At 45.9% G+C, this 11,304-nt stretch overlaps 1 protein-coding gene across 4 annotated transcripts; it reads left to right on the top strand.

Annotated features, from left to right (window-relative positions):
• ZNF619 (zinc finger protein 619) lies at positions 1–11,304 on the top strand. 4 transcript variants are annotated; one of them, XM_036870711.1, is made up of 5 exons: positions 1–196; positions 753–835; positions 5,119–5,245; positions 6,204–6,314; positions 9,735–11,304. In XM_036870711.1, the coding sequence occupies exons 2-5, from the start codon at positions 815–817 to the stop codon at positions 11,177–11,179; spliced, it is 1,704 nt and encodes a 567-aa protein (XP_036726606.1). In that variant the 5' UTR covers positions 1–196; positions 753–814; the 3' UTR covers positions 11,180–11,304. The 4 variants fall into 4 exon arrangements, with proteins under 4 accessions (XP_036726606.1, XP_036726605.1, XP_036726608.1 ...); XM_036870710.1 differs by having other exon boundaries at positions 6,201–6,314; XM_036870713.1 differs by lacking the exon at positions 1–196 and having other exon boundaries at positions 6,204–6,295.

The raw sequence follows: 11,304 nt of genomic DNA, 5'->3' as shown, positions 1-11,304 counted from the left end.
TCAGGGAGCGGCTGGGGATTCCGCGACCCTGCTCCCCAGTAGCCCAGCCCTCCCCATCCCGGAGCTCGGGCGTCAGGGCCTGGCACTCGCCGCGGAGGGGCCCTCGGGGCGCCACGAGCCTGGTCCCAGCCCTCTGCCGGAGAGGCGCCATAGACCTTCCTGCCTCGAAGAGCCGCTGGATCTCCTCTGATTCGCGGTACTCAGGGTGGGGTCAGGTGACGTTTGGGGTCGCCTGCTTCCCAGGGTGGTGTGTTAAGATGTGGATGTGGTCTCCGGTCCCCATCGCCCACTGGGACGTTGAGCGTCTTACCTTTTCCTCCCGGGGTCAGAACACCCCTTGTATTTTTTTCTGCAGCCGGTGCAGAGGTCCACGGACCCCCCTTTACCCTACTTTCTCTTCAGAAGCTTGTTTAGAGTCGTTGCCATTCGTGATCAGTAGAACATTCAGTGCAGACTACTTAGTAACGCATTCACAGTGGGTCAGGGATTTTCTTAAAAGCCATGAATACACTGCAGTCCTTGACTTCAGAGATTCTTTCTAGGAATTTCCATCCTCACCAGGCAAATTTGTAGAGTGTACAAAGGAGCAGCTGCAGCGCACAATGAATCCCTAGCGAGGGTGCAGTGAGGCCATCCACAGTGTCCTAAGAGTATGTTTCCAAGGACAGTGGCAAGGAGACTGAGGGAGGAAGAGGTGGCAAGTGTGGGAAACAAGACAGGGTCAGTCTCATTGTGGTTTTTTCTCCTCTTAGCTCTGCAGGTTCTTGCTTTTCCAAACAGAGAGGGCACCGCGTGAAGCCAGGGGTCATCAGCCATGCTCCAGACATGGTCCCAGGTGAGCTGAGCTTTCTTCCAGCTTTCCATAGTCAAAACAGATATGAAAGGGCTTTACAGGACCCGTAGCCTGCCTTGAACAGTCCTGTGCTTAGCTTTGCATCCATCAAAGAGTATGGCAAAGGAGTGTGTTAGGGGAGTTGATGAGGGAGAGTAGGATAAACTTGGGAGGATCAGGTTGGGAAAGAGGGGAGCACCAGCCAAGAAATTCTCCTAGAAACTGAGAATCTACGTCCATGCAAACTGCAAGTACGGTGCACCGATGAGCAGCTTTGGTCTCACTAGGGGGCTCATTAGAAAGGCAGAATCTCAGATCTCCTGAATCAGAAGCTACATTTGTACAATATCTGGGGAATTAATGGACAAGTTAAAATTTGGGGAGTGCTAGTCTGCGTGACAATACACAGAGGAAGGCTGCCTCCTAAGATTAAACAGGCACACCCACAGGAGGAGTTTACTCTGCAGACCACGGAGTCAGGGTACAATGAAGCCCAAACTGGGAGCATTGGAGGGTGTGGATTGATGAAGGAGGTGAATTCTTGGAGGAATGCTGAGTTTGGAGCTGAAGCCAGTGCCTCTAGCCCATTGCAAAGACTGCAGCTTAACCTGTGTAAGAGGCTGTATCCATTGTTGGCACAAATTCATGCAGCATTGGAGGAAGTTTTCCCTCCAGAGTTTTCTTAGTGGTACAGGATAATTTCAGTAAAGTTTTCTCCAGAGTCCTACATCATGTAATGAGAAAGCTGGGTATATCATGTAATGGATGTATCATATAATGAGAAGGGTCCATCCCAGAAACTTAAGAGCAATGTATATTTGGTTCATTTTTCTGGACACTGGACTATCCACTTCTGTTTCAGCACTAAAGCCAACATTAGTTCTGTGTCAGGAAATGTTTAACCATCTTTTGGGACAGTCTGTTCTCTCCAAGTGCTTTGCCTGGACTATAGTAGTCATGGGGGATTATGTTCCACTAAAAGAACCCCAAGTGACAGTGGCTTAAACAAGATAGAAGCTTCTCTCTCACAGCAAAGAAGTCTGGGAGAGGCAGCGTAGAGCTAGTGTGGTAGCTCCACTGTCATCACACATCAAGGTCCTTTCTCTTTTTAATAAATTACTTTCATTTTTAAATTAATTAATTATTTTTGGCGGTGTTGGGTCTTCGTTACTGCGTGCGGGCTTTCTCTAGTTGCAGTGAGCAGGGACTACTCTTTGTTGCGGTGCGCGGGCTTCTCATTGCGCTGGCTTTTCTTGTTGCAGAGCACGGGCTCTAGGCACGCGGGCTTCAGTAGTTGTGGCACGTAGGCTCAGTAGTTGTGGCTCGCGGGCTCTAGAGCGCAGGCTCAGTAGTTGTGGCGCACGGGCTTAGTTGCTCCGCGGCAGGTGGGATCTTCCCAGACCAGGGCTCGAACCTGTGTCCCCTGCATTGGCAGGTGGATTCTTAACCACTGCGCCACCAGGAAAGTCCTCCACGTTCTTTCCGTCTTTTTGCTCCACTGTCCTAGCACTGGCTCTCATGCCCAAGGTTACTTCATGATCCAAGGTGGCCGCTTGATTTCCAGCTGTCATGTGCATTCCAGCTAGAAGAGATGCTAAAAACTCAAACCTCTCAGCTGAGTTGCTCTCTTTTAGGACCTCTCAGAAGTGAGATAGATAGATAGATAGATAGATAGATAGATAGATAGATAGATAGATAGATAGATAGATATAACTGTCAGCTTTTGCTCCAGTCTCTATGAGAAACATTTGTTATTTGGAATCTTTTAGGAAGTTCCCCATATCTCATCTGTGGTTGTAATAAGTGCTGAGATTTATATAACATCATGTGCCAGGTGATGTTTGCTTTACACATATTAATTCATTCCATCCTTACAAGAGCCCCATAAGCTAGGTACTGCTGTTGTCCCAGTTTTCCAAATGAAGAAACTGAGGCACAAAAAGTTAAGTGTCTCATCCAAGTTCATACAGCTAATGGCTATAGGGATGGGATTTGAACCTAGGGAGTCTGGCTCTAGAGCAGGGTTTGTCAACCTCAGCACTGTTGACATTTTGGGCCAGGTAACCCTTTGCTGTGGGGGACCCTCCTGTGTCCCCCACAGTAACATCTGTCCCTGGCCTCTACCCACTAGGTGCCAGTAGCATCACCACCACCCGACAGTTGTGACAACTAAAACCATCTCCGGGCATTGCCACATATTCCCTGTTGGGCACAGTATCTCCCCCCGCCCCACCCCATGTTGAGAACCACAGCTCTAAAGTCTGTGCTGTTAGCCATTATGCTGTGCTGCTCTTATCTGCTTCCCACATAGAGGAATCTACAACGCTGTTGATTTAATAACGGAGAAGGAGGAAGTACTAGCAAAGGACCAAAGCAGAGTGATGAGAGATGGAGCTGGATGTTGAGAAGCTGAATGTTGCAGAGAACAAAGAACGAAGGACGCATCGATAATTAGAGAGGAGAGGAGGGTGGAAGCCATAATGTGAAGGAAGAAGGTCAGGACCATGGTCTCAGCTGTTGACTCTCAAGGAAGTAAAGACGGAATATTAACATTCAGGATCAGCAAAGTGTCTGTTCTCTCCACTGTTCAGTAAGGGAGCCACTAGCTACAGGTGCCTATTTAAATTAAAATGAATTAAAATTAGAAATCCAGTTCATCAGTCACACTAGCCATGTTTAGATTTCCTGGTCAAGGTGTTATCTGATTTCTTCACTGTATGGCTATTATTTTCCCCTTGCAACTGATAAATCTGTTGGGAAACATTTAAGAGCATGCACATATCCTGCTCCTCATCAAAATTTCCACCTAGATTTAGCATCCAGCGATGGTTCTTGTCTGAACCAGTCTTTACAATGATGGCTACAACCCTCCGATACTTCTTCGGTTATTTCCTCCACCCATAAGGGACTAAGCACAAAGAGACGGTTGTTGACGTGACAGACTGGGATAGGGGACAGTGTGATTCAGGGAGAGATATTATAGTAGGACTAATTTATGTAAGCGGTCAGTTCATTTTGAAATTTTTGCTTCCTTATTCAACCTTGTAATAAATACTCAGATAAAGAGGACTCACTTTTGTCTATTTGAAAGTGCTTACTATCACTGATCCCCATCATCTAGAAATGGGAATAATAATTCTTACTTCACAGATGTGTTCTAAGGATTGAGCTAATTGATGTGAAAGTAACTGGCAGGGGACAAGGCACAACGGCCTAAACAAGCTATGACTTTCCTTCTCCCTTGGGAAGGTGGAAACGGCCCCAGTGGGAGGCAGGAAGAGACACACCTGGTGAAGAGGACAGTGTTGGCAGGTCGGACAGAGCTTAGGTGATCAGGGACAGGTCCATGTTGAAGAATGGAGACTGCCTTTCTGTCCCTGGAGTCAGATGTGTTAGGAAAGGAGGAGGTGACATTGCCTTCATGGGACAAACAGCTTCCTGATAAGGCAAGATGTTGGGAAGAGGAAGAATCGCCCCTCTGTCTATACTAAAAGATATGGAGGGGGCCATCCAGAGAGGAGCTGAGCGGGAGGCCCTGATGGGGGCTCCAGGATGGGTGGAGGCTGGGCAAAAGATACCTGCTGTGGGCTTCCTTGGTGGCGCAGTGGTTGAGAATCCGCCTGCCAATGCAGGGGACACGGGTTTGAGCCCTGGTCTGGGAAGATCCCACATGCCGCGGAGCAACTAAGCCCGTGCGCCACAACTACTGAGCCTGCGCTCTAGAGTCCGCGAGCCACAACTACTGAGCCCACGTGCCACAACTACTGAAGCCCGCGTGCCTACAGCCCGTGCTCCGCAACAAGAGAAGCCACCGCAATGAGAAGCCCGCGCACTGCAACAAAGAGTAGCCCCCGCTCGCCACAACTAGAGAAAGCCCGCGGCACAGCAATGAAGACCCAATGCAGCCAAAAATAAATAAATAAAATAAATAAATTAAAAAAAAAAAAAAAAAAGATACCTGCTGTGGTCATTTTAGAAAACATGCAAGAAAGATGGACCCAGCCCATGGAACCAGACCCAGGGTTGCTGTGATCACCAGGCAGACAACAGTAGGTGCTGCACTGTGTGCTTGGGATGACAGTAGTGGGGCCCCAGAGGCAAGCACGTTGAAAATGGGGATGCTGGCTGAGGGCTGTGCCTGACTGGGGTGCTGTGTGGCTCTTCTTTCCAGTACACACCCTCCCTGGGGCTCAGATCCATGGACTCCAGGAGATTCCTCCCTTCCCTGGAGTTCAGGCCACTCCCTCTGCCCCATCCAGGGCTTGAGCAGGAACCTGTTGTTTCAGGAATCAGTGAGCTTTGAGGACGTGGCCGTGTACTTCACCCAGAACCAATGGGCCAGCCTGGACTCTGCACAGAGGACCCTGTACAGGGAGGTGATGCTGGAGAATTATGCAAACGTAACTTCCTTGGGTGAGTCCTCCTTCCTTCCTAAAACTCAGCTTTTGCCATTGTGGGCTCCTGGCTTCCTCCTTAATGGATCTGGGATCTCTAATACTACCAGGATTGATGCTCCATGAGCTGAGCGCCCCAATCCCCAGTTGTAGGAGTAGCTGCTGGAGAAAGATCTGGGTTTACTTTGGTTTTTTTTTTTTTTTTTTCTTAATTATTATTTATTGGGCTGTGCCAGGTTTTAGTTGCGGCGTGCGAGATCTTCAGTTGTGGCATGTAGGATCTTTAGTTGCAGCATGTGTGATCTTTAGTTGCATGTGAAATCTTTAGTTGTGGCATGTGAACTCTTAGTTGCAGCATGTGGGATCTAGTTTCCTGAGCAGGGACCGAACCCGGGCCCCCTGCATTGGGAGCGTGGAGTCTTAGCTACTGGACCACCAGGGAAGTCACCACTTTGGTTTTAAACGAGACTTCTCGGGAATTCCCTGGCGGTCCAATGGTTAGGACTCTACGCTTTTACTGCCGAGGGCTCGGGTTCAGCCCCTGGTTGGGGAACTAAGATTCCCACAAGCTGCAAGGTGTGGCCAAAAAAAGACTTCCCCTCTCTCCCTGTGGGAACTCTCCTGGGAGGGGCTTTGCTCTGGGCACAGAGCACTGAGAAGGTTCCATGTTTGTTCCTTCACTCTTTCAATTCCCTGGAGGAGACTCTGGTCCCATCTCCTCTGTGTGAGAGTCTCCTGGGGGCCCCCCATACACACTTCCAATGACAGTGGGAACTTTCTTTGTTCTCAGAGCCAGAATAAACTTCTTCCTGAGCAAAACAATTTGAGCCCTCACACCCCAGAGTCTCTCCATACTGGCCTCACTTCATCTCCTAGGACATCACTTCTTTTTCCACCTGGCAAAGCAGAGGGTGGGCTGAGAGGGGTCAGAGGAGACTCTCATCAGCTTCCTGTTCCTTTTCTTTCTCCTTCAGCAGCATTTCCGTTCCCAAAACCAGATCTGATATTCCAGCTGGAGCAAGGGGAAGTACCAGGGGGCCTGGATCCCTGGACACCCATCAGGAGAGAGGTGAGAGGTATCTGCACAGGTAAGCAGGAGAACCTACCATGTTCCTCTTCAGCTTTGCCTCCTTCGGTCTTTTAATGATTTAACATGATAAAGGTTCCCTTGCTGGAGCTTCAGACCCAAACTGGAAAAGACGAGTCCAAACATTTCATTTTCTGTCATTTTTCTTTGTAAAACTAAAGGATTTCAAACCTTTTGTAGTGAAAATAGGTTTCTGTTGGTCAACTTAAGAATATAAACAGAATATAGTAAGAACTTGTTTCTGTAAGAATATTTTATATGGGTGTGTGTGAAACTGTACAGGAGAACGGAATGTTTATGAATTCCTGAACACTAAGTTATAAATTAGCTTTTGGAAGAAAGCCTGTTTATTTTGGGGAGTGTTTTTTCTACTTCTGTAAAAAATGCTATTGGCATCTTGATAGGGATTGTATTGAGTCTCTAGATGACTTTTGGTTGTATTGACATTTTAACAATATTAGTTCTTCCAATTCATGAACACGGGATATCTTGCCATTTATTTGTGTCTTCTTTGATTTTTTTTTTTCCCTCAATATCTTGTAGTTTTCCGAGTAGATATCTTTCACCCCCTTGGTTAAATTTGTTCCTAAGTATTTTATTGTTTTTGATGCTGTTGTAAATGGGATCAATTTCTTTATTTCTCATAAAACTCAGTGTATAGAAATTATTCAGATTTTTGTATGTTAATTTTATATCCTGCAACTTTACTGAATTCATTGATTAGATCTAACAGTTTTTTGTTGAGTCTTTAGAATTTTCTATATATAAAATCATGTTATCTGCAAATAGAGACAATTTTATTTCTTCCTTTCCATTTCTGGTACCTTTTATTTCTTTTTCTTGCCTGTTTTCTCTAGCTAGGATTTCCAGTATTGTATTGGATAGGAGTGGTGAGAGTGGGCACCCTTGTCTTGTTCCTGATCTTAGAGGAAAAGCTTTCAGCGTTTCACCCTTGAGTATGATGTTAGCTGTGGGCACGTCACTTATGGCATTTATTATGTTGAGATATGTTCCTTCTATGCCTAATTTGTTAAGAGTTTTTATCGTGTATGGATGTTGAATTTTGCGAAATGCTTTTTCTGTATCTATTGAGATGATCATACGATTCTCTTCTTTCATTCTATTAATGTGAAGTATTGGTTGGTTTGCAGAAAGCATGATTGGGAATGAGTGGTTTCCTTTTTTTGAAAGATATTGAATTGAAATAAGTGTAAAGAACCATCCAGAGATTTGGTGTATAGCCTTTCTCATTCAATTGGCCCTGTTCTTATACTCTCTCAATCGCTAATGCTATTCAGAACCTCTGTAAACCAAATGCCCCTTTATTATTCACCCACACTCTGTTTTCATCGGTACCTTTAGGTTGACTCCAGCACTTCAGGTCACCTTGATGAAACCCTTTCCCAGGGACCCACCTGCAATTGTCAGTGTCTCCCTTTGCCACAGCTACACATTGTTTAGTTAGCCTGCCAACAGCTTTAAACCAGCATTGTCCAGTAAAGCTTTCTACCGTGATGGAAGTGTTACATATCTGCACTCTCCAATATGGTAGCCATTAGCCACATAAGCACCTGAAATATGGCTAATGCAGCTGAGGAACTGAATTTTTAATTTCATTCCATTTTAATTAATTTAAATTTAGATAGCCACATATGGCTAGTGACCACCTAATCAGACAGTGCAGCCTAAAACCATTAAAAAACAGCCTCCAACTGCCTCTTTTAGTTTCTAGATCAGTGGGTTTCAAACCCTAGTGTGCATCAGAATCACTTGCAGGGCTTGTTAAAACACAGACTGCTGGACACCACCTCCAGAGAGTCTAATTTGGCAGATTGGGGTAGGGCCTGAGAATCTGAATTTCTAACAAGCTCCCAGATAATGATGGTCCTGGAACCACACTTTGAGGACCACTGTTCTTGAGAATCTTGAACTGTGTTTTTAAAATTCTGGGTTGCAACTCCTCAATGAGTTGTGCTCAGCATTTAAAAATTAGACTAGACTGTGCTAGGCTTAAATAAAATAGACCAAACTTGTATAAAATCTGTCACATGTTCATCACTCTTATTAAGGGTATCATTCTGCGAAACTTTTGTTTCTGTTTCAGTTTTGTACGAGTGTGTACATTTTTGTGTGGAAGCATGTGTGTACTGTGTGAGTCATGGTCAAAATAACTCAAGAAACACTAAGCTAGAAGTTTCACTTGTCATATCTTTGGTGCCTGAAAAGGCAAAAACGGCTTCCCTGTTGTAGTGCCACCAGTGAGAGTGTGGGTCCCCCTTGCCCGCCAGTTGCCATCTCCAGTCCTAGAAGGGTCTTGACTAGCCATGTCTTTTTTCCTTTCGTGGGTAAGTCTCTCTCCCAGGGGACAGCACATAGGTTTTGAAATTGCGGTCCTTTTATGAACCCCTCACAACCGGCAGTGTTACAAACCGTTTTTCCCCCAGTCAGACTTGCTATAGAGCACATCTCTTTAAAGATTACAGAATACTCTAAAGCATATGGACAGTTTCTTGCCTTGACAGGGCCTTGAGATCCACTGTTGCGGACAGCATCTCCCAGCCCTCTGGACGCTGTGTGGCATGAGAGCTGCTTACCCAGCTCTCTTTGCTGTAGTTCAGAGATCTCCTTCCTCTACCTCAGCTCCTTCTGCTTTCCCTTTTTTTTTTGGCTGCTCTGTGTGGCTTGCAGGATCTTAGTTCCCCAACCAGGGATTGAACCCAGGCCCACAGCAGTGAAAGCGCTGAGTCCTAACTACTGAACCACCAGGGAATTCCCTCCCTCTACTTTTCTTAATTCCTTTCCATTCCAGCAATTTCTCCACCCCATTCCCATTTTTCTTCTTCCATTCGTCTCCATTAACAGTTTCTGCTGTCTGCACTGGTTTTGTTGTCTTAATGGCATTGCTTTCCTTCTCCACCTCCAATATTTTTAACTGTTCCTTCAGGGCACCATCAGGAGGCTATGTCTCCCTCCAAAAAGTACATATGTCCCGGGCAAGCTAGTACTGCTTAATCCCTTTCTCCTTCTAGCATAAATAGGTGACTGTTATGTTTTCTTTTTTCTTTTCCTCTTGTTTTTCTTTGATACCTTTATCTTTATGTAATGCCCTTCTTTATTTTTTTGTTACAGTCTTTGTTTTAAACTCTATTCTGTCTGGTATGAGTATTGCTACTCCAGCTGGTATGAGTATTGCTACTCCAGCTTTCTTTTTGTTTCCATTTGCATGGAATATCTTTTTCCGTCCCTTCACTTTCTCTGTGTGTGTGTGTGTGTGTGTGTGTGTGTGTGTGTGTGTGTGTGTGTATTTATTTATTTTAATTTTTACTTTATATTGGAGTATAGTTGATTAACAATGTTGTGTTAGTTTCAGGTGTACAGCAATGTGATTCAGTTATATTATGTTTTCTTTTTATCATGCTAGGTGGTAAAACCAAGACTGAGAATGGAGGGCAAACTCCAGAGCTGAGCATTTCTAAAGGACCAGAGTCACACAGACCGATAATGGAGGTACGGCTGGTGGATGTTCCCCAGCACCCTCACTTTGAGAACAGCTTAGAGAAGCTGAAGCTGTATGACATGGGGAAGAAAACAAACTCAAAGAATGGCGATTTCACAGATTTGCCAGTCCAGGATCATACATCTTCCACTGTTGAAAGAGAAGAGATAGCCAGACAACTGGAAAGAAGATGTGGTGTCCACACACATCTCATTGCAAAGCAGGGCCTCCCTAGAGAACAGGTATTTTATAAATGTGGTGAGTGTGGCAGACATTTCAACCAATATTCAGAACTTCACCAGCATCAGAGAATTCACACGGATGAGAAGCCCTACAAATGCAAAGAATGTGGGAAAGCCTTCAGATATAACTCAAAACTGTCACGGCACCAGAAAATCCACACTGGGGAGAAACCGTACCCGTGCGAGGAATGTGGCCAAGCCTTCAGTCAAAACTCCCACCTCCTTCAGCATCAGAAACTCCATGGGGGAGAGAAGCCCTATGAATGTAGGGACTGTGGGAAAACCTTCAGCTACAACTCAAAACTTATCCGGCATCATCGAATCCACACTGGGGAGAAACCCTTTAAATGTAAGGAATGTGGGAAGGCCTTTCGGTGTAGCTATGACTGCGTCATCCATGAGCGAATCCACACTGGGGAGAAGCCATACGAATGTAAGGAGTGTGGGAAAAGCTTCAGCTCAAATTCAGTCCTGATTCAGCATCAGAGAATCCACACTGGGGAGAAACCTTACGAATGTAAAGAGTGTGGCAAGGCTTTCCGCCGGAGTTCGGTATTTCTCCAGCACCAGAGGTTCCACACTGGGGAAAAACTCTATAAGTGTCATGAATGTTGGAAAACTTTCAGCTGTAGCTCACGCTTTATAATACATCAGAGAATCCACACCGGGGAGAAACCTTATGAATGCCAGGAGTGTGGGAAGGCGTTCAATCAGAAAATCACCCTGGTTCAGCACCAGCGAGTTCACACTGGGGAGAAACCTTACAAGTGTAAGGTGTGCGGGAAATCTTTCAAATGGAGCGCAAGTTTCATTCAGCATCAGAAACTGCATACTAGGAAGAAACCTGCCCAAGTTACAGGGCCGTCCCTGGTGAAGCCCCACTGCCCCACTTCAGTCCTCTCCCCTCCGCCTCCCCAACATGTGAGCCCTGCCCCAGCCATGCCAGGGTCTCCCCCGTCTTCTCCACATGCAGTGCTGCTTCCTCGCTCTGTGCCTCTCTTTGTGCTGCTCCCTTCATCTGAAATGGCCAAGTCTTCACCTGTACAAATCATGCATTTCTTTCAGGATCTTGCTTCTCCTGGGAAGTCATCCCCTCATAGCCTGAACCCTTTATCTCATTCCCCATGAGCTCCCTCATGTTCTCAACTCCATTGTCCCTAAGGTAGCAGACTTTCCTCTGGGCTCCTGGTCATGTCTTTAATGATACTTTTCTGGTCTTCCATAAGTAAATCATTATTGTTTTCCCAGCTCCA

Source organism: Balaenoptera musculus, chromosome 11 (assembly GCF_009873245.2).
Source record: "Balaenoptera musculus isolate JJ_BM4_2016_0621 chromosome 11, mBalMus1.pri.v3, whole genome shotgun sequence".
In the NCBI taxonomy this organism is placed as follows: Eukaryota; Metazoa; Chordata; class Mammalia; order Artiodactyla; family Balaenopteridae; genus Balaenoptera; species Balaenoptera musculus.
This window is presented reverse-complemented; position numbering and strand designations above follow the sequence as displayed.